The following is a 23,369-nucleotide window of genomic DNA, read 5'->3' as shown; positions in this document are numbered from 1 at the left end:
GAGTGGCAGAGAGAGAGAGAGAGAGATACTCTTTTTTTTAATGCTTATTTTTTTTTAATTTTTTTTTTTAATTTATTTTATTTTTGAGACAGAAAGAGACAGCATGAATGGGGGAGGGTCAGAGAGAGGGAGACACAGAATCTGAAACAGGCTCCAGGCTCTGGGCTGTCAGCACAGAGCCCGACGCGGGGCTTGAACTCACGGACCGCGAGATCATGACCTGAGCCGAAGTCGGCCGCTTGACCGACTGAGCCACCCAGGCGCCCCGATTAATGCTTATTTTTGAGAGAGAGAGAGACAGAGTGCAAGTGGGGGGAGGGGCAAAGAGAGAGATGGAGACACAGAATCTGAAGCAGGCTCCAGGCTCTGAACTGTCAGCACAGAGCCCAACGCGGGGTCAAACTCACGAGCCGTGAGATCATGACGCGAGCTGAAGTCAGACACTTAACCGACTGAGCTACCCAGGTGTCCTGAGAGAGAGATAATCTTAAGCAGGCTCCACTTGGAACCCAGTGTGGGGCTTGATCCTACAACCCTGGGATCATGACCTGAGTCAAAATCAAAATTGGACACTCAACTAACTGAGCCACCCAGGAGCCCCGAGCTTATTTTTTATTGTAGTTTCACGCACCTTGTTGAACCAGGTCTTTTGTGGTTGAATTCATTTCATCGCATTGTTTAGTTATGGGGAATTTTGCACTTGTTGTGCACAAAGCAGAAAGTCCCTTTATAAAGCTTGAACAAAGGTTCATTCATTCATTCCTTTTGCAAGTTTCACAGCACTCTCAGTGTGCCAGGCACTATGCTAGGTGCTAGGTATACACAGATAAGAGGTGATCATGTTCTAAAGGAGATCCCCAACATTAGCTGGGGAGATAGAGCTAAGGCTTGTGACAGAGCTATGCTCAAGGGATTCTGTATCAATGATCCAATGGCACCATAATGCTGAGTAACAACCAACCATAAAACTTGAGCAATATAGGACAATAACTGTTTATTTCTCATACATCTGGGGTGGTTGCCTAAGCAGTTCTGCTGATCTTGGTTGGGGACCCTGAAGTGCATGGCTGCTGTTGGCTGATCTAGGATGCTCTCATCAGAATGATTCATCTCTGCTTCATGTGTCTCTCATTATCCAACAGGCATGTTCTAATGGCTTAGACACAAGAAGAAGTGCAAGCCCAACTACACAAGTGATTTTTTAATTTCTGCTTAAAAACCTCCCATTAGTCAAAGCAAGTTGCATGGGTGAGACTAGAATCAGAGTTATATGACACAGGGCATGGATACAGACAGGAGAACTGGGGTCAGTACTGCAATCTATTACAGGCTCTGAACACATGGACTAGGGGCATCTAACAGCCTAGAGAGATAGGAATGGTTTCCTTCAGAAGGGATAGTGACTTGAGTTGAATCTTTTTTTTTTTTTAATTTTTTTAATGTTTAGTTTTGAGAAAGAAAGAGAGAGACAGAGTGTGAGTGGGGTAGGGGCAGAGAGAAAGGGAGACACAGAACTCAAAGTGGGCTCCAGGCTCCATGCTGTCAGCACAGAACCCAACGCGGGGCTCAGCCTGAACTCACAAACTGTAAGATCATGACCCAAGCCGAAGTTGGACGCTTAACCAACTGAGCTACCCAGGTGCCCCTTGAGTTGAATCTTGAAAGAGAATGGAAGTTAGCTAGATTATACAGAAGGGACAGTATGTTTAGCAGAGCAACCCACACGAGCTAAGAACTTCAGAGATTATTAAGTACTTCTACATCTTTGCTCCATAGGATGTATACACCCTTTATCTCTTTTCCTCATTTCCTATTTGGAATTTAGATGTGAGTCCTAGATGTATAGCAGCCTTCTTTTAAGCATGACACAATAATCATCAGATTGAAGGTCTACAGAAAGATCGCACCTAACAGCATCACTGAGCCACTGAAATGGCCTTGTCAATGTTCTTGGGTCAGCACCCAAGAACTCCTGTAAAATACCCTGGAGAACTACCCTGCTGCTTAGTGCTGCAAGCACCATTACGTCCCTTTCTTCCTTCAATGAAAACTCCAGTTCCTTCAGTCAAGCTGACTCCAGATGCTTTGCATCAATTGCAAAAGTGGTGACACTATTTCTCTCCAGGATGAAGTTTCTAAATTTCTGGAGTTTCAAGTGCTCTGGAAAAGACAGAACCCTTACCCTGGCCTCCACATCATCACTGCCAAACATCAACAGGTGCACCTTGGACTCTCATGGCAGGTCCTTCCTCAGTATTCAGTTTGACCACCACTGTCCTCCTTGAGACCACTGTTACCTGTTATCATGATTCCCTTTATCAGGGTTTAGGCCAGTCACGCAAGGAGCCCATGATCCTAGGTTGTTCCTTATCCCTTGCATTTCATCCCAAATGGCCTTGTACATCTGACCCCATTTCCCAGATCCCCCACCTCCTGAAACCCTCAGCAATTCATTGTCAGAAGTGGCAAAATCCCTCTTTTTTCAAGGTCTCTGAATTTTTTCTCCACTTTTTTGCTCTAAAGGGACACTGCTTCCTCTGCTTCTCAAGCTGTGGCTCTTTTTCTCCCACCTCCCACAGTGGAATAATTGGTGTCCTTCATTATTCTTTAATATTCCTCATTGCTGCTTCCAGACTGTTCTGCTTCCCCCCTTCCTAGCAACTGCCCAGCTTTGATTCTGACATTAACCAGGCTATGCTACCCTCATTGCAGCCATATGGCCACTCTCACTTTTTGACTCAGCTCCTACACAATCTCAACATCCTTAAAGACGATCCTTCTAAAATACTAACTTCTGGGATACCTGGGTGGCTCAGTCAGTTAAGCATCTGGCTCTTGACTTCAGCTCAGGTCATGATCTCATGGTTCGTGAGTTCAAGCCCCACATCAGTCTCTGTGCTGACAGTGTAGAGCCTACTTGGGATGCTCTCTCTCTTCCCCACCTCCATTCATGTTCTCTTTCTCAAAATAAATAAATACACTTTAAAAATAAATAAAAAAGATACTAACTTCCCAAATCATTGACCTCCTCTGGTCAAAAAAGCCTGTCGTCCTCCTTAGCTCAGTTATTCCCCTCAAGCCCTTGTTTCACTTCTTATCCTGCTTAGATTCCATGGCCCTTTATTACAATCACTCTTTTGAATTCACCCTTGGTTCCCTTTCCCCTCTCTCATTTCGTTACACTCTTCTGACAGCACACAAGCCTTAATTAAATCTAACTCTCCACTTATGTCTACACAAGTGCAACAGCTGAACATGGCTGGGACATTCACACACCTATGCTACTGCTCCCACTTTAAGTTCATGATCACACACCTCACAAAGGCCATCAATCCTACTTACATTACCCCAGCATACCCATCCTCATAAAGGGCCATTCCATACTTTCTCTCTCTTCAAAATTTCCACAAATTTTTCCCTATCTTCAGACTCAGATGTCAACCTTGTTAACTAGTTCACTGAGAAAATAAAAACGGTAAGAAGAAAATCGTCACAAACTCCCAGAACATCATTTCCCTACCTACCTGCATCTGGGCTCATATAGTCTACATCCCTCCTATTAATAAGGATGAACTCTATGTGCTTCTAACTTGGGACAACTCTCCACTTGTGTCCACCTTATTCCATCACTCTAACCATTCTCCTCTCTGTCCTGGACCATTTCCACCAGTAAATAAACAAGCTGTAATTACTCCCATCTTAAAATTAAAAAAACCAAGAAACTGTCTTTTGACCTCACTTCCAACTACTGTCCCATTTCTCATCTCCATCAGACAGTGATAGCTGGTTATCTTCCCTACTTCCAATTCCTTTCCTCCCAACAGATTTTCAAGCTTATGACTCTATAGAATGTCTTCCTGTCAACATCATTAATAACATCTTGCTATATCCAGTTATAAATAACCAATCTCTATCTTTCTTAATCTTTCTGAAGGTTTTATCACAACTGATTACTCCTTTCTCCTTGAAATACTTTTTCCTCCTGGCTTCCAGGACACCACATCCCCTTGTTTTCCTCCTAACTTGCTAGTGACTGTTTCTCCTGGTTTCCTTTGTTCCCTTCTCTATCTCCCACTCTTCCAGATGTTCTCCTCCAGTCTCTTGGCTCTACATACCGTCTCTACCTTGATGACTCTCAAATGTGTGTCTCCAGACTGGACCTCTCCTTTGAACTCCAGGCTGTATATTCACCTGCCTACTCCAACATTCCCACTTAGGTGCCCAACAGACATCTTGAAATTGACACATCTCAAATAAAAACTCCTGATTTCCACCCCTAAACCTAATTCTTCCCATTTTTGAAAATGGCAACCATATCCTTGAGTTGGCCCAGACTCCCTCTCTTACTCTTATCCCCAAATCTGATCCATCAGTGAATTATTTGACTACCTTTAAAATATATGTTTTAATAGATACTGTGGAATCCACTACCTTCACTGCTGCTACCCTGATCCAGGCCACTGGTCTCTTGCCTAGCTTCCGAACTGATCTCCCATCTTCTGCCCTTAACTGTTTATTCCCCTCACTGTATCCCAAATGATCCTTTTAGAATATAAGTCATTCCCAAATTCATACCCTCCAGTAGCTTCCCATTTCATCCCAAGTGGGAGTCAAACTCCCACTAATAAAGACAAACACTCAACTTCCTTGTTTACTCCCCTATTACTCACTCTGATCAGTCACACTGCTTTCCTTGTGATTCCTAGCTTAGTGCCATTGCACTTGCCTGTTTTCTTTGCTTGGAATGGTCTTTCCTGAAATATTTTGTTTGATTTTCCCCCTCACCTCCTTCAAGTCCTCACCAAAATGTTACTTTCTCTGATCCCACAATTTAAAATTGGAATAACCCCCACCCGTGTCACAATCTCTCTCTTCTTTTCTTATTTTTCTTCATATCACTTACTGCAATCGGATAAACTACACATTTTATTTACATGCTTGTCCCCATCCAGTAGAATGCAAGCTCCACAAAGGCAGGGATTTTTCTCTTTTGTTCACTGCTGCTTTTAGGGCCTACAGCAAATCCTGGTGTGTAATAAGCAACCAACAAATATTTTTGGAATTTATTGCATAAAGAAGATTATGATGGAGAGTAGAGAGACACCCACTCTTAAAAGGTGCTTAATGGCATGCCAAAAAATTTTCACCTTGTCTATAATGAGCTCCATTGCAACTTTTCATCGGAGATGTGATTGGGATTAGAGCCATAAAATGAAAGCTCACTCTAGCTGTAGGGTGGAGGAGGTAGACTGGAGTGGGTAGGATTTGAGGTTGAGGGAAGAGCTGAAGGGCTTTTGGTGGAAATTCAGGCCAGAAAAATTGAGAGCCTGAGCAAATACAGTGTCTGTGGACAAAAAGAAAACGGAAGCAAATGTGAGTTATATAGGGGTAGAACAGACAGACCTGGTGATCAGTGTGATACATGGGGTTGGAACCCACCAGAAAACACCTCTTTATTCTCCCCAGGTTTCATCCCCAGAAACTCCCTGACTAGGTCATCATGGATCACCTATGTCAATCTGTGAAGATCTTTTGAAAGCCTGGAGGTAGAATTCTCAGATCATATTCTGGCCCAATTCCAGATAAGGCATGCACTGTCCAATAATGACAAACTCTTGAACCACCAACAGCATATAAAATTGAGCTTTATGAGGAACTCCTCTTTATTCCCCATTTTCTCACCCTCTCTGTCCTATTAAGGGGCCTCAAGAAAGTAAGCATCAACAAGAAACTTAACGCCATGTTTACCTTTTCCCTCATCCTAACCTACCCTAACCCAACTTGTTCTCCTACTATTGAAACGAATACTTTCAAACACAGAGATAAGGGCCAAGGGAATCCCCAGCCAGGTGTCCACCCCCAGGGCCCACCTCACGGAAGCAGGTTCTACTGAAGGCATTGTCCATTTGATAATAGGATTTATAGCAATCAAAATTCCCTTCCTGGCACACTTTTTCAGAAGGTGTTGGCTCCCTAGGATGCTGAGGTCCAACCTCTGTAGCCTGCAGATGTTTAACCAGCAGAAAGTTCTAGTCCTCCAGAATCTATTCTCTAAATCCAGCCAATACCCTCACCAGTCCTGACGCTAGGCTTTGGTAAGTAACATAGGGCTGATGACCAATGCAGGGAGTATAATGTCACTCAAGTTTCAGGTCTTGACATTCATATTGCAGACTGAGGCATACTGAGAAAAAGCACAGAATTCTGGAGCCCTCGTGTGAAAATGCACTCAAGGAAAGCCTGCTATTCTTTTAACATGACAGTGAACAGGAAAGACATGTAGCCAAGTACAGCAGTGAAGAAACTCCAATCCTAGTACACGGGGAGTGATGGTCTGGGTAAAGATAGGGATGAATAGTATAACCAGTGGAAAGATTCTTCCTGACTTCTGAGAAAATCAGACTCTGGCTCAGTGGCTAACTCTTTACCATTTGAGTGGGTCCCCAGACTATAAAGATGGCAAAAGTCCAAGGGATAGAGGGATGGATGGACACAAAGCTCTGCTGAACAGAGGGCCCTGGGAGACAACTCTCTTGAAATCATGCTTTGAGAAACACCTAAAGTACACACAACCTCTTGCCAGGATTCTTAAGGTAATTGGATATTGCAAGTTGATATAATTTTGTGTTTGTATGATGATCAAATGTACATTTTTCTAGACAGATGGTATTTATCTTTCATCAGATTTTCTGACACTCAAAAAGAAAGAGAGTGAATCCATACAACTTTAACTGAATTTTCTAATATGGTCCATTTGCCACATTTCAAGTGTTCCGTGGTCTCATGTGGTAGTGGCTGCTGTGTTAGTGCACACATATAACATTTCTTTGTCACAGAAAGTTCTATGGATGGTGCTGACTTACAAAAATGGTGTTTTTCTCTATAAAAGTTCTGTAAGAAGGCTTGGATATCAGATACCCACATTCAAATTTCTTTTGGTGCTGTGGAACACTGTAGACTCTTAGAAGACACATATCTGAACATGCTGACTACCACCAGATGCTAGTAACCAAAGGAGGCTTTTCTTTAGCTGGTTGGCATTCTACCAGCACAAATTCCTATCAAGAAAAAGATGGTGGGTGATATGAATTATTGAATGCCCTCATTATATTTGGGAAGGCTTCAGAAAAGCATGAAAAGAACAGCAGAAAAGGCTGGATTAAAATTATCAGGGTTCATCATTGACAAAGACCTAGTTTCTCTCTTTTTCCCTTTTACATGAGGCTAGTAGAATCCCCCACAAGGTCTTCAAGGACTGAGGATTACATGGTGATGTAGGGAATTTGGGCAGTTCTTTCCTCTTTATGAAGATTAAATTTCTATTCCTATAACTATAGAAAGAGTTCTGCCCTGAATGAACTGTGAACTACTCTTAGGAGCACAGCAAAAGAGAATAGACTCAATAGTCCTGTCCATGATCATTCATAGAGGCAGCATTGCCTGATGAGTAAGCCTGGACTTTGATATCAGACCAGAGCTGAGATGTAGACTTTTCCCCTACAAACCATGCAATTGTGGATACACTGTTTAGCTTCTCCATGCCTCTATTCTGTCATCTGGAAAATACGGAACTTATCTCCCAAGGCCACAGCAAAGACAACAATATTATGATCCAAATAAGCATGAAGTGCAGGGTTTAGCTTGTAGCCAGCCCTGAACAAGCAGGAGCTTGTAGTCTCTTTCATAGTCTTCACGTTTCCTAATTCCTTACTGGGAATGCCCTCTGTTTTGGGTTTTGGATACCCTGGGTTTTTTATTACTGTGAACACCTATTTTTCTTCTTTTCTTTTCTTTTCTTTTCTTTTCTTCTTCTTCTTCTTTTTTTTTTTTTTTTTTTTTGAGAGAGAGAGAGAGAAAGAAAACAAGTGCGGGAGGGGCAGAGGCAGAAGGGCACAAAGGATCCAAAATGGGCTCTGTACTGACAGCAGAAAGCCCGACACGGGGCTCGAACTCACAAACTTGAGATCATGAGTTGATCCGGATGGAGTAAGACGCTTAACTAACTGAGCCAAGCAGACGCCCTGTGAATACCTATTTCTTAATGGCTGCTCCCAGCCGAGACTTTCCAAAAATTCTTCCTGATTTATGAGTCACAAACTAAAGAGGCTAAGATCTGTGGTATTACATGTAAGGAAAGAGGTGGGGCAGCTACTTGTACTGAGAATTATGCCAGGTGTTTCATTAATTGTTAAGGTCATCGTATCCATCACAGTGTTATATGTAATAGGGAAACTGGGAACAATCTAAATGCCTGACAGAGCACTGGAACATTGGCTTTGACAAATCATTTCAAAGTAATGTCTCCCATTAATATTTGTTTACATGCATAAATGATTATTACATTGTATGAGGCAGAAAAATCTGAGCCAAACACCCCTCTGTCCCAGCATCCCCTAGAGACACTTGTGTAAATGCATGCCAGGAGGCATGTTGAGAATATTCAGTTATATGGGAATGCAAGCTGGTGCAGCCACTCTGGAAAACAGTATGGAGGTTCCTCAAAAAACTAAAAATAGAACTACCCTACGACCCAGCAATTGCACTACTAGGCACTTATCCAAGGGATACAGGTGTGCTGTTTCGAAGGGACACATGCACCCCCATGTTTATAGCAGCACTATCAACAACAGCCAAAGTATGGAAAGAGCCCAGATGTCCATCGATGGACAAATGGATAATATATGTGGTATATATATATACAATGGAGTATTACTCGGCAATCAAAAAGAATGAAATCTTGCCATTTGCAACTACGTGGGTGGAACTGGAGGGTATTATGCTAAGTGAAATTAGTCAGAGAAAGACAAAAATCATATGACTTCACTCATATGAGGACTTTAAGAGACAAAACAGATGAACATTAAGGGAAGGGATACAAAAATAATATAAAAACAGGGAGGGGGACAAAACAGAAGACTCATAAATATGGAGAACAAACTGAGGGTTACTGGAGGGGTTGTGGGAAGGGGGGATGGGCTAAATGGGTAAGGGGCACTAAGGAATCTACTCCTGAAACCACTGTTGCACTACATGCTAACTAATTTGGATGTAAATTAAAAAAAATTTTTAAATAAAATTTTAAAAATTAATTAATTAGGGGCGCCTGGGTGGCGCAGTCGGTTAAGCGTCCGACTTCAGCCAGGTCACGATCTCGCCGTCCGTGAGTTCGAGCCCCGCGTCAGGCTCTGGGCTGATGGCTCGGAGCTTGGAGCCTGTTTCCGATTCTGTGTCTCCCTCTCTCTCTGCCCCTCCCCCGTTCATGCTCTGTCTCTCTCTGTCCCAAAAATAAATAAAAAACGTTGAAAAAAAAAATTTAAAAAAAAAATTAATTAATTAATTAACATTTTGTAATACCAAAAAAAAAAAAAAAAAAAAGAAGAAGAAGAAGAAGAAGAAGAAATTCTATTTCCGTAACAGTTACAGGATGATTCAAATTATCTAACTTATGCTGGATGAATTGTAGTACCTTATGCTTTTTAGAGAATAGTCCATTTTATGTAAGTTGTCAAATATATGTGTGAAGAGTTTTTCACAGTATTCTCTTTACCCTTTTAATGTCTTCAGGATCTATAATCAAGTTCCCTGTTAAATTTTTGCTATTAGTAATTTGTGTTTTATCTCTTCTTTGTCAACCTTGCAAGAAGTTTATCAAATATATTGATCTTTAATGAAGAAAAAAAAAAAAGAATATACAGTCATAGCTCCAAACTACAAACATTTCAGATGTCCATTAACAAGACCATGGACAAATAATGGTATATTCACACACAGAATGTTACAAGGATAATAAAAACAAATTTTTAAACTGTAACTCTATGAAACAACGTGATGAATTTTACAAGGATAATATGAAATGAAAACAGCAAAGTTCAAAACTGATTCTATTTACATAAAGGTCAAAACAGAGAAATTATAATTGTCTTGTTTAAGATGATAAAGTACAAGGAAAAGCAAGGAACCACTTACCATGGCAGTGATCACCTCTGAGTAACTAGGGTGGGGTGAGACTATGGGAGGCGGGGGACACTGAAACAGCTCTGACAAGGTCCTGGTTTTGTTTTGTTTTGAAGTGGTAGTTCCTATTTATATTACTTCTTAAATTGTACCGTCATGCCCTTATTATAATTTAATAATATAAAATGTTTTTCAATAAAGAAAAGGGAAAACAAGCACAAAACTATACTTTCCAATGTGATCTCAATTATAGAGATTTCTGCATTCATGGGGGAGAAAAGATCAACAGTGGTTTTCTCTGGGCAGCAAAATGTAAAGGGATCTATATTGTTTTCCTTAGAGATTTTGTATTTTTCAAATTTTTAATAATGAACAGTACTACTTTTATAATAAGAATAGGGGCGACCGGGTCACTCAATACGTTAAGCATCTGACTTCCCCCTCAGGTCTTGATCTAATGGTTCATGGGTGTGAGCCCCGCCTCTGGCTCTGTGCTGACAGAGCCTGGAACCTGCTTCAGATTCTGTCTCCCTTTCTCTCTGCCCCTCCCCCGCTCACACTGTGTCTCTCCCTCTCTCTCAAAAATAAATAAACATTAAAAAAAAAAAAAAAGAATAAAAAGCAAAACCACCAACCGCTCAGTTCTGGCTCTTCAATTTACATCTCAGCATGGAATCACTTTGAGAAAGAAAAATTTCTCTTCTCCTTTCCAGGGAGAAATTGGGAGAGACGGAGAGTCACACAATTAAAATCCTACTACTACAGGTTGGTCATCTGTGTCAATGACGAGGCCTTGGGTAGCTCAGTCAATGGAAATCAGCAAAGATATTTCTTAGATTATCCTAGAACTCCTATAACTCCCTGCCTGTTCTTTCAAAGTCTAGAAAATGAGCCAGAAACTGAGCAAGAAGAAAGAGGTATTGGGATTAACTACCACTTTTTAACTCATCATTGTCATAACATTGTATTAGGGGTGTTGCAGGCATTAATCCTACCCTAACATTCACAAGAATTCAATAAAGTAGATACATATTTGACACTGATATTCTAGGGCTCAGAGGGGTGGAAGGACTTAGCCAGATGTCTGAATGCATTTCAGTGGCATTTTGGCCATGGTTTACATTTACTTGAGTTTTCTCATCTATTGTTTACACTCACAAAAATCATGTAAAATGGTTCAGAGTAGTTGTGTGATTTGCCCAAGGACACACAGCTATCAAGAAGCTATAATTTTTAATAACTTGTTTCTTTTTGTCTTGAGGGGGTAATATTTTTCCTGTACCCCAACTAAATGCCAATACATCTATGTTCTCCCATACTTTTAGTTATGACATCTAGGTAATTATCTAATTATAATCTCCTGTAAGAAGCAATGAAGATGTTGAACATGACACAGAGGCTGCAAAAATGTTATCTCCCTAAATCCAGTGGAGTGAGCAGGCAGGTACAATCCAGAAATAGCATTCAAGTTTTCTCTTTTTTTTCTTTTTTCTTTTCTTTTTTTTTTTTGCAACAGAGATGAGATTAAGGTATAAGAGTAAGGTTTAAGATCTTGTGGGTTAGTAATTGTGTCTGATTCCCCTATCGACCTCATCTCTCAGGTCTCCAGGGTTCGCTCTTCTTTTTCTACTTTGCCCTAAGGGAGTTAACCTTTGCAGCTGCCTTCAAGGACCCTACTTTCCGGCTCCCAGCCCTGAGGAGAACGCTTCCTCCTTGGCTTCTCCCGGCAAACCTCGAGCAGAATCTCCCAGCCCTTGAGTCTTCTCAGGGTTAAAGCTGCTAAATATCAAGGCTACCCAGGAGTGAGTGCTTTCTCAACACCGTCTTGGAAGGTGGGTCACTATTTTGGCAGAAGGGAGAGGGCAGTGGAATTTGTTCTGAGTAGGGACGGTTATGCAAAATGCAAGTAGGAAGAGGAAGCCGATAGGGGAATTGGTGAGTCAGAAGAGAAAAGTACGACTTGGCTAGGAGTGAGCCTCTCTAAAGCAGTGGAGAAGCCTAAGCTATTATCAAGGTAAGAAGAGAGTTTTCTCTGTATCACCTCCACAGCAGAGCCACTGTCCTGGGGCTCCTGGAGCGGAGTATCAGAAAACCTCCAACAGCTTTGCTGGGGATTTTAATGGCAATGGGAGAAGCGGGGGTTGTGGAGGGAGGCTAAATCAGAATCACCTGGAAAATCTCAAAAAAGCACAAGCTGCTTGCCAGCACCTTCCTCAACCCCACGCAGCTCCATTCCTGAAAGGATCTGGAAAAGCCTAGAATGCCAGTAGGGCTGTCCTGATACATGTTTTGTAGATGGTCCCCTAATGCATCTAACTTGTTCAGATCCTGGCTTCTGAGCTCAAGTTTCTATACTTCCTGTGGCTTCTCTGATCAGGTGCTGGAGCGTGGCAGGCAGGAGGTTCAGAGAGCTGTAGATTTTCTCTAGCTCAAGTGAGGTGTGATGTGATAATTGAAAGCTCTCAGACCTGAGACTCAAAAGACCTGGGGTCTGATTCAGGTAGAGCTATTTCCAGCATTGAGTCAATCAATTAAAGTTCAGCTTACTTATTCTGAAAAATAGGTGTGTGGCTTATCACTGTCCTGTATGTCTAGCTGGATTGTTGACAAATGGGGTTTCAAAGTTGTGGAGTGCTACTATTCAGATGTAAAATAGGATTAAGTTAATAAGATTAAGTTATGAAGCCAGCACATCAGCCAGAGTAGAAGAGACTTGTGTCTTGTTTGGACTCAGACAAGTCTAGAACTTCTAGTTGGAATTGAAACACATTTATATGTGCCAAATAAAAATATCTTGCCCCATCTTCCTTACCCGGATCAATTAGGGCATCTCAAACAGGAAAAACTACTCTACAAATGTTCGTCATTCAGTCATCACTCAGTAGATGTTTCTTGAGTGCCTACTATGTCCGGACACTACTGTTGGCACTGGAGTCACAGCAATGGTGAGGAACTGGGGTCCAGACCTCTTTGTACTTTAGTCTGGTTAGTGTTTGTTATTATAAGGTCACCTTCGCCTAGGTGCTTACCTCCATGGTTTTCCTGGGTTTATGGCTATATGTGTGGATGCCACTTTCCCCAAGCCAGCTCTCATCTCTCGGTTTGTGAAAATATTTTATGCCATCTCTAACTTCGGGTTATGGGAGCACAATCTCACAGGGGAATCTAAATTAGGAATGTGCCAATGGGTGGAATCCAGGGCTCTTAAATTGCCGTCTGTTAATTTTTTCCTCAGAATTCTTCATTTTGTTTTTAAAAGGCTACACAGTACCCATTTGGGGGTCATCCACTATTCGGCCCTCTGGAATCAGGCTGAGGTCATCCACCCTGGCGCCTCATGGCCCCTGAGCCTGACGTGGGTGCTCCTTCTTGGGGGACAGTGATGGTAGGATGTGATGAGGGTTTTCTCCTTTTTTTCTTCTTTGCCTGAGCTAGTTAGACAAGAGAAGTAGTCTGAGTAGTCTCATGCCCTCCAATATAGTTTTTATTTCTTCTTTAAAAAATTTTTTTTGTGGGCGCAGCTGGGTGGCTCAGTTGATTGAGCATCCAATTCTGCTCAGGTCATGATTTCACTGTTTGTAGGTTCAAGCCCTGCATCAGGCTCTGTGCTGACAGCTCAGAGCCTGGAGTCTGCTTCGGATTCTGTGTCTCCCTCTCTCTCTCTGCCCCTCCCATCCTTGCACTCTCTCTCTCTCTCTCTCTCTCTCTCTCTCTCTCTCTGTCTATCAAAAATAAAATAAAACATTAAAAAAATTTTTTTAAATTTTTTTAATGTTCATTTCTTTTTTTTTTTTTTTAATGTTTATTTATTTTTGAGACAGAGAAAGACAGTGTGAGCAGGGGAGGGGCAGAGAAAGAGGGAGACACAGAATCCAAAGCAGGTTCCAGGCTCTGAGCTGTCAGCACAGAGCCCGATGCAGGGCTTGAACCCACGGATTGTGAGATCACAACCTGAGCGGAAGTCGGATGCTTAACTGACTGAGCCACCCAGGTGCCCCATTAATGTTCATTTATTTTTGGTAAATTTGAGCAGGCCCGGTGCTGACAGCAGGGAGCCTGATGTGGGGCTCAAACACATGAACTGTGAGGTCATGATCTGAGCCAAAGTTGGAGGCTTAGCCACCCAGGCACCCCAGGTTTTATTCCTTATTAATAAATATTTTTTAAAAATAATGTTCATGAGGGGCACCTGGGTGGCTCCATCAGTTGGGTGTCTGACTTTCCCTCACGTCATGATCTTGTGATGATCTCGTGATTTGGTTCATGAGTTCGAGCCCCACGTTGGGCTCTGAACTGTCAGCACCAAGTGTCTCCCTCTCTCTCTCTGCCCCTCCCCCACTCATGCTCTGACTCTCTCTCAAAAATAAATAAACTTTTATTTTTTATTTTTTTTCAATATATGAAATTTATTGTCAAATTGGTTTCCATACAATGCCCAGTGCTCATCCCAAAAGGTACCCTCCTCAATACCCATCACCCAGCCTCCCCTCCCTCCCACCTCCCGTCAACCCTCAGTTTGTTCTCAGTTTTTAAGAGTCTCTTCTTATGCTTTGGCTCTCTGCCACTCTAACCTCTTTTTTTTTTTTCCTTCCCCTCCCCCATGGGTTTCTGTTAAGTTTCTCAGGATCCACATAAGAGTGAAAACATATGGTATCTGTCTTTCTCTGAATAAATTTTAAAAAATTAAAAAAAAACTAATGTTTATAATTTTTTTCTAGTTTTCATTAAAACACATTCAGTGTAGAAACTACTTTTTTTTGGAGTAAGGTTAACTGTACCATATTATCAAACCTATGCCTCTAACTTTAATATCTTGCTCCATGTAATTGAGGTAGTATTGGTTCTGTGCTCAATACTCAATGGAATCACCTACACTTTATTATTTTTTGTATTTCACCTAAATTTCAGTAACTGATACTAAAGAGACATCTGTGCATTTTAAAGCACAAGTTTCTTTCTCTCAGTGAATCCCACTCAGTTATCTGCTCTCCAGCAATGACTATGCCTCACCCCATATCCAACTATTATTTATTCAACAAGTGTTTAAAGAGCCTTAAGCAGTTATAAGTTTCATGTACCTGTAAATAAGATAAGACATACCATTTACCCTTAAGTTACAGCGGCCCAGTGGGAGAGACATTCACCTACACTTATTTAGAGTGAGAGATGGATGGTACTGGAAAGTTTGGGGAACAACTAAATCTCAGGAAGAAGGGCTTCTAAATAACAAGACAACTTTGAAAGACCTGAAAGTAAAGTGTGGAGCCTCATGTGCCAAAAAGGAGGGGACTGACGGGGGGTCAGAGATCAGATCATGAAGGACTCTGGGGTACAAGACTTGGGGATTTTGATTTATTCCTATATGTACTGGAAAGTTATTGAAGGATTTCAAGGAGAGGAGTGAATAGATTTGTGCTTTAAAATGATAGTTTTTGGCAGCAGTGGATGATGGAGAATAGAAACAGAAGACAGAGGCTACTTACCATCAAAGACCAGGCTAGCGATGAGCAGACCTCAGATTCTGACAACAGCAAGGGTGGAATTTGAGAAACTGAACAGCCAGGAAAGAACACTTGGAAAGGTGGACTAGGGTCTCTGGAATGGAGAGATCTCATGCCATACACTTCTCACAAATGCCTACCAGCTCCAAGGACTACAGAAGAGGTTGGTGCAGGACAGTGGGGGAGAGGCGGTGGTTAGATTAGAGATTGCCATAAAAAACCTGACTTGCCCTTTCTTCATGGAGCCATATCTGCTCACTTCTCCCAGGCCCTCAAGCCATCTCTATGGCTGATTACAGTCTCTGCAGAAATGAGCTTCGCCTACAGTATTCCCTGGCTGTCCTGGCTAGACCCAACACAGTGACAAGAGATGGGACTCACTTTATGAAAGCATATTTTCTTTCTGGCCAGGGTGAGTGCTCATGGTAAAAAAAAGGAGAGAACAGAATCAAAGGGTTTCCATGGGAATTCCTGAGAACCATGGATAACTAAAGCCTGAGGACAACTGGGGACAGAGTTAGAAGCCCTGGCTCCAGCTCTGAGAGAGAATGGGCATGAGGCCAGGAGCTACTGGCAGGCAAGGAGGACTCAGGGCCATTGATCCCACTCAGGATACTGAGTTGGCCCAAAGCCAGCATGGGGGAGAGAGAGTATTAACTTTGAAAAGTCTATATCCCTAATGCTTAGGAGGTGCTAGCTTTTTCTTGAGTTGATTATAGGCCCTAGAGGCCTATAGGCCATATAACTTTCTATCAGTTTCCTTATAAGTGTGCATGGGTCAAATTCTTCCCTTCTCTACTTTTTGTCTCTTTTGCTGTGCTGTTTCCTATCTTCTTTCCAATCTTCCTTCATACTTACATTACCTCTGGGAGAAGATATCTTGCTAACGTCATTTCCTCAGTCTTTGGGGGTGGGGGTAGATGGGGGTATTCTTGGCCATTATTAATAATAGCCTAGTTTTTAATCATTTCTTCTTGGGCTCAAGTTTAAAACACCTAAGCGTATATCTTAGCTGGTCCTGTTATAACCTTCAGGGCCAATAAAGGAATTACTGCTGATTGACATTTCCCTGGCATATAGCACGGTGATTGGGGCCATGAAGGAGACATGATCTTCACCGGATCCTGGCAGACAAGGAGGAAATACACTGTTGTAATGAATGGAAGAGAAGAGTTTCTGTGCCCCTGCCATACAAGGTTTGGCTTGGGTCAATACGCACTTCCCAGAAGGTTCAGGGGACTTCCAAGGGAAGCCCACGTGCTGGCAAAGCACGCTCCATCTCTTCAGGAAGCAAGTTATAAACTTCAAGAGTCATATTTGTGGCTGTCCAATTCCTCCTCTAAAATCTACCCTCTAGAATCTCTGCAGCTCTGGATATACAGGATGGTTTATGATCAGTATGAAGGTCATCTGGGTGACAGATATCAAAGCTATACACTTCCATATTTTTTGACTCCACAATCCCATTTCTGGGGATTTAGCTTACATACACATGTAATGATGTATGAACATAAAGGTCACTACTGAAGTTTTTGAAAGGACAAAAAAAGCTGGAAACAATCCAAAAGCCTAACCACAAGGAAACTAGTTAAATAAATCGTGGTACATCCCTATAACAGAAATCTATGTAGGAAAGGAATGAGGAAATGCTTTATGTGCTACCATGGAAAGTTCAGCAAAACATAAAGTTTATAAAGCAAGGTGTGGAGGGGCGCCTGGGTAGCTCAGTCAGTTAAGCATCCGACTTCGGCTCAGGTCATGATTTCACAGTTTGTGGATTTGAGCCCAGCTTCCAGCTCTTTGCTGACAGCTCAGGCAGGGCCTGGAGCCTGCTTTGGATTCTGTGTCTCTTTCCCTTGCTCTGTGCCCCTCCCCTGCTCATGCTCTGTTTTTCTCTGTCTCAAAAATGAATAAACGTTAAAAAAAATTTTTTTAAAGCAAGGTGTGTATAACTTGCTACTTTTTCTGTTATAAAGGGGAGGAGGGGAATTAAGACTATGTATACATGTGCAAAGACAAAAAATGAACCCAGTTGCTACCTGGGGGCAAGTTGGGAAATCGGCAGATAGGGGACGTGTATTGGAAGTAGACTTACACTGTACAGTAATGACAAAACACCAGCTGGTAGATTAATCCTAGCTGTGAGCAGGGGCGCTTGGGTGGCTCCATTAGTTGAGTGTCTGACTTCAGCTCAGGTCAGGATCTCACAGTTTGTGAGTTTGAGCCCCATGTCAGGCTCTGTGCTGACAGCTCAGTATAATGAGTTACCATCTTAAGAATTCAAAAGAAAGAATTGTAGATTTCTTTGCTGCCACTTGAAACTTTTGCAAAAGAAAGCTCCTGGATAGCTCTGTCCGTTAAGCATCTGACTGTCAATTTTAAGTCAGGTCAAGATCTCAGGTCGTGGGGTGCCTGGGTGGCTCAGTCGGTTGAGTATCCGACTTCGGTTCAGGTCATGATCTCATGGTTTGTGGGTTCAAGCCCCGTGTCGGGCTCTGTGCCGACAACTTGGAGCCTGATGCCTGCTTGGGATTCTGTGTCTCCCTCTCTCTCTGCCCCTCCGCGGCTCACGCTCTGTCTCTGTCTCTCTCTCAAATAAGTAAACATTAAAAAAAAATTTTTTTTTTAAATCCTATCCGTGACAGAGAAGAGGTTACTGATGCAGCAACTGGTAAAATTCTTAGGTGTTCTTTCCCCCAGGAAAATACTGTGACCCGTTGTCAAGATATGTCATTATCCCTGTTTACAAAGAGCTCTAGCTGTTTTCTAATTTATGACTATAGGCTTCATCCACAGACACAGATGCTTGTCATAGTATTTCCCCTTGCTGTTAAAGACTCGGACTAGGACAGGCTCAGGCTGGCAAGCACCCGCCTTATTGCCTTCCTGCATGCGGAATTGTAGGAAGCCTTCTTTTAAATTCTAAGTCTGTGGATTTAATGTCCATGATAATGATACTTCTTAAAACAGTTTGAACCATGTGACTATTGCTTATTAAAAACTTTTAAAATTAGGGATAAGACCTATCACCAGGAAACCAGCAAACCCTAAATCCAGCTCCAATTACTGTTTAGAGATACATTTTCTTTGTTAAAACTGGAAGGCAGAATATCTTAGGTATGTAGTGATATGTAAATTAGCACCTTGTGGGTGCCTGGCTGGCTCAGTCTGTGGAGTAAGCAACTCTTGACCTCAGGGTTGTGAGTTCGAGTCCCACATTGGGTATAGCGATTACTTAAAAATATAATCTTTGGGGTGCCTGGGTAGCTCAGTCAGTTGGGTGTCTAACTCTTGATTTTGGCTCAGGTCGTTATCTCACAGTTTATGGGCTCAAGCCCTGGGTTGGGCTCTGTGCTGACAGTGAGGAGCCTGCTTGGGATTCTATCTCTCTCTGCCCCTTCTCTGCTCATACTTGCTCTCTCTCTCTCTCAAAAATAAACATTAAACAAACAAACAAAATTTAATAAATAACCTTTAAAAAAATTAAAATTAAAATTAAAAAAAACAAAAATCAGTACCTTGCTACTATTAATATTTTACACTATGTGAAATAGCTATTCTATCTCTCAATAGTTATTTATGCTAGGAAGTCACCCAAAATTATGATCCAGATTCATCTTAACCCATAACACTAACATATATATATGTTATATAAAAATAATGTTATATATATTATTATATATAAAATTATAAAATATATGTTATATAAAATATATAAACATATTTTATATGTTACATATAAATATATAAACATATATGTTATATGTTATATAAAATTATAAAATGTATATGTTATATAAAAATAAAAAATTATATATATATATATAATTTTTATTTTTTTTTAGAGAGTGAGTGTGTGCACACAAGAGGGGCAGAGGTATCTTAAGTAGGCTCCACACTCAGCACAGAGCCTGACGTGGGGCTCAATCCCATGACCCTGGGATCATGACCTGAGCCAAAATCAAGAGTTGGGTGCTCAACCAGCTAAGCCACCCACCTGGGCACTCCCATGGTCTTTTCATACAAAGTGAGCCTTGATTATAAAGGGATTAAGTTGAGGGTTGCCACCAGTATATATGAGCCTTAGTGTGAATTACTAAATGGAACTAATTTCTCTAGGTATTTAACATCTAACAGCTGGAAAATCATCCTGACATTCTTATTCTGTTGGACTAAGATACTTTACTGTCACCTACCAGAACATTGTTTTTTAAAGTTTACTTATTCATTTTGAGAGGCTGAGAGAGAACAGGGGAGGGGCAGAGAGAGAGAATCTCAAGCAGGCTCTGTGTTGTAAGTGCAGAGCCCAACAAGGGGCTCAATCCCACAAACTATGAGATCATGACCTGAGCAAAAATCAAGAGTAGGACACTTAACTGACTGAGCCACCCAGGTGTCCCTCAGAGTTTTAAAGATTTTTTTTTAAATAATTTTAAATAATAAATATTTTAAAGTTCTAATGAGATGGCATTCCCTAGGGTTGTACAGTATACAACCTGGCCATCTATACTGAGCAGCCCTGATTAGGTTGTGTCAAGCAGTTAAATATTCCCCCAAGCAGCAGCACAGTGGCTAACAGGCCACAGCTCTTAGGTTGGCTTGCCAGAACGTCCATAGGGTTGGCTATTAAAGAGACAACACTTCAAGACATATAGATTCAGAGGTAAGGTCAGCATTGGGTCACTTCCTTATGTCCCTAGTCCCACAGGATGAGACCAAGCCAGAGGGGACCAGATGACAGGTGCCATGGATACTTGGCTCTGCCACTGAGGCGACAACTCCAAACTCAAGCCAAGCACTTTTATAGCCTGCAACCATATTGTTCAGGGGATTGAAAGTCCTGTGCTTGCTTGAGATGAAGGAAGGTAATGAGAAATGGCCTATGGCAACCTCCCTCAAGATAGGGGAGGTGGGTGAGGTAATTCTTCATAAGTCAGCTGATCTCCCTTAGTTTCAGAAGGACATTTAACCAAAACTTGGGTCAGACTATGGTTAAGCTTTACCTAAGTGGCCCGTGTAGAAACATGCGTATCACCAAGGTGCCAGGGTGGAGCTGTTCCTCTACGTTGATCAAATATGACTGAGCTCAGTCATTTTTGGTAGGTCACTGGAAAAGAAAGACCAGCAGGGAGGAAGTAAAGAGCCTAAGATAAATAGAACTTACTGACACACTAACTGCAAGGGACAGGGATTGATTCAGAGAAGGATCTGTGCAGTTGGTTGTCAGAAATTTCCAGCACTCCAGCTGCTCCTTGCTCGGGGTTAGGGAATAAAAGCGGATGGAAGGCAGACACCAAAACAGAAGCCTAACACAGCCCTTCTGCTTGTTCCTTAAGGTCCTCCACTTCAGCATGATGCTGCCAAAAAAAATGAGGCCACTGCTGTTCCTGGTTTCCCAGATGGCCATCTTTGCTCTATTATTCCATCTATATGGCCACAACTTCAACTCCCTGTCCACGAAGGAGGAGCCCAAGCCCATGCATGTGCTGGTCCTGTCTTCCTGGCGCTCTGGCTCCTCTTTTGTGGGACAGCTTTTTGGGCAGCACCCGGATGTCTTCTACCTGATGGAACCTGCCTGGCACATCTGGATGACCTTCACAGAGAGCACTGCCTGGAGGCTGCATATGGCGGCCAGGGATCTGATACGTGCCATTTTTCTGTGTGACATGAGTGTCTTTGATGCCTACATGAAACCTGGTCCTCGGAGACAGTCCAGTCTCTTCCAGTGGGAGGGCAGCCGGGCCCTGTGTTCCCCGCCTGCCTGCAATGTGTTCTCGCGGGATATGATCATACCCCAGGCTCACTGCAAACTTCTGTGCAGTAAACAGCCTTTTGAGGTGGTAGAGAAGGCCTGTCGCTCCTATAGCCACGTGGTGCTCAAGGAGGTACGCTTCTTCAATCTGCAAGTGCTCTACCCACTGCTGAGAGACCCTTCCCTCAATCTGCACATCGTGCACCTGGTGCGGGACCCCCGGGCAGTGTTCCGTTCTCGAGAACACACCACAGAGGAACTCATGACTGACAGCCGCATTGTGATGGGGCAGCAGGGGGAGAAACTCAAGAAGGAGGACCAGCCCTACTATGTGATGCAGGTCATCTGCCAAAGCCAGATGGAGATCTACAAGGCTGTGCAGTCCTTGCCCACAGCTCTGAGGCAACGCTACATGCTCATACGCTATGAGGACCTGGTCCGGGACCCCCTTGGCCGTACTGACCAAATGTATAAATTTGTGGGGTTGAAATTCTTGCCCCAGCTCCAGACCTGGGTGTACAACAGCACTCGAGGCAAGGGCATGGGTAGTCATGCCTTCCACACTAATGCCAGGAATGCCCTCAACGTCTCTCAGGCCTGGCGCTGGACCTTGCCTTATGCAAAGGTTTCTCGACTTCAAAAAGTCTGCAATGATACCATGACTTTGCTGGGCTACCACCTTGTCAGATCTGAGCAAGAGCAGAGAAACCTGTCACTGGATCTTCTGTCTACTTAGACCCCCTCCAAGTAAGTCTACCAAGAGGGTTGAGGAGACTGTGTCCCCACTTGGCACCAGCCTCAGCCATGTTAACTGAAGTCTTCTGAGCCTTAATTACATTTCTGTCAGTGTACATGTGAGCATGGGTTGTGCCCACACATGTTCAAGCTAGGAGATCTCTGTCTCTACTCATGCCAAGAAGAGATTCAGGAACCTATATGAGCAGCACATTACACTGCTGAAAAAGAAGTATTACCTTTCTTCTCTTCTTGGCCCTCCTATCTGTGTATACCTCAAAGACTTTGGGGCCTGGGGCCCTATTTGACACCACACAGTATCAGTGGAGTAAATCCATAAACTTCTCTGTCCCCAGTGGGACAGGAAAACCAGTGAAATGGGTCTTCTGCCAAAGAGCCCACCAGAATATTCCACAGGGATATGAACTCTGAGCCCATGGAGCTTCTGGTGGATTCAAAAAGGGAACAGAGAACAGGGTTGGATGCTTACTGGTGAGCCTGGCCATCACAGCTATCAGTTGTCACAAATACAAAGTAAGATCTCTGCACAGCAAACAGAGCGAGCTCTTAAACTCATGGTGTGGCTGGGCCCCCTGTGGACATCATTTCCCCTCAGTGTTTTCCTATCACCTAGAAGATTTTGACTTGTGAAGCCGCCATCTGTTAACACTAAAATTCCAAATAGGATTCTGGTTGGAGTTTCCCCTTTTATGCTTTGTACTTACTTAGTAATAAACACTAATTCTTATAGAATCCTAACCTGATAGCACAAACATCTTTATAGATTTTTAAAAATACTTTTTCTATTATCTATTACCCACACATTAAAAAAAATGCTAAGACAGTGTTCGGTGTCAGATGATAAACTGAGTCCAAACTGATCAATACTGACCATCACATTATGTTCTTACGAATCTGTTGTTGCTGGGGCACCTGGGTGGCTCAGTCAGTTGATCGTCCACCTCTTGATTTCAGTTCAGGTCATGATCTCATGGTTTGTGCGATCGAGCCCTGTGTCAAGATTCCCCTGTTTCGGATTCTCTCTCTCCCTCTCTCTCTGCCCTTCTTCTCACACACACACTCTCTCTCAAAATAAATAAGATAGACTTAAAAAAAAAAAAAGAATCTGTAGAAAGTAGACAATCAGCAACTAAGCCAGACTCCCGTTCTTGTGCAGGGTGTGAGTTGCTATAATATTGTATATATCACTCAAGGGTCTGGGCAAAGTGTTTTCTTTTTCTTTCTTTCTTTCTTTCTTTCTTTCTTTCTTTCTTTCTTTCTTCCTTCCTTCCTTCCTTCCTTCCTTCCTCCCTCCCTTTCTCCCCTCCTCCCCTCCTCCCCTCCTTCCTTCCTTCCTTCCTTCCTTCCTTCCTTCCTTCCTTCCTTTTTATTTTTTGAGAGAGAGAATGAGAGAGGGAAGCGGGGCT

The 23,369-nt window shown here is 42.5% G+C and overlaps 1 protein-coding gene and 1 long non-coding RNA gene across 3 annotated transcripts in view; one reads left to right on the top strand and one right to left on the bottom strand.

The window, feature by feature from the left end:
- LOC125916530 (uncharacterized) overlaps window positions 1-23,369 on the bottom strand; it is a 62,715-nt gene that overhangs the window by 18,656 nt on the left and 20,690 nt on the right. Inside the window, exon 3 of one of the 2 annotated variants that reach the window (XR_007455953.1) lies at window positions 20,452-20,562. The exons of the other annotated variant lie outside the window; for it this stretch is intronic. This is a non-coding gene — a long non-coding RNA (uncharacterized LOC125916530). Of the gene's footprint in view, window positions 1-20,451; window positions 20,563-23,369 lie in introns of those variants that run through there. 2 annotated transcript variants of the gene reach the window in all.
- CHST4 (carbohydrate sulfotransferase 4) lies at window positions 11,760-23,151 on the top strand. Its single transcript, XM_049622778.1, has 2 exons — window positions 11,760-11,968; window positions 20,792-23,151. Exon 2 carries the CDS (start codon window positions 20,807-20,809, stop codon window positions 21,941-21,943), a length of 1,137 nt encoding a protein of 378 aa, XP_049478735.1. The 5' UTR covers window positions 11,760-11,968; window positions 20,792-20,806; the 3' UTR covers window positions 21,944-23,151.

This window comes from Panthera uncia, assembly GCF_023721935.1.
Source record: "Panthera uncia isolate 11264 chromosome E2 unlocalized genomic scaffold, Puncia_PCG_1.0 HiC_scaffold_20, whole genome shotgun sequence".
Classification (NCBI taxonomy): domain Eukaryota; kingdom Metazoa; phylum Chordata; class Mammalia; order Carnivora; family Felidae; genus Panthera; species Panthera uncia.
This window is presented reverse-complemented; position numbering and strand designations above follow the sequence as displayed.

Coding starts and splice junctions, on each gene's coding strand:
- CHST4 (XM_049622778.1), top strand. CDS start 20,807: ATGATGCTGCCAAAAAAAATGAGGCCACTGCTGTTCCTGGTTTCCCAG.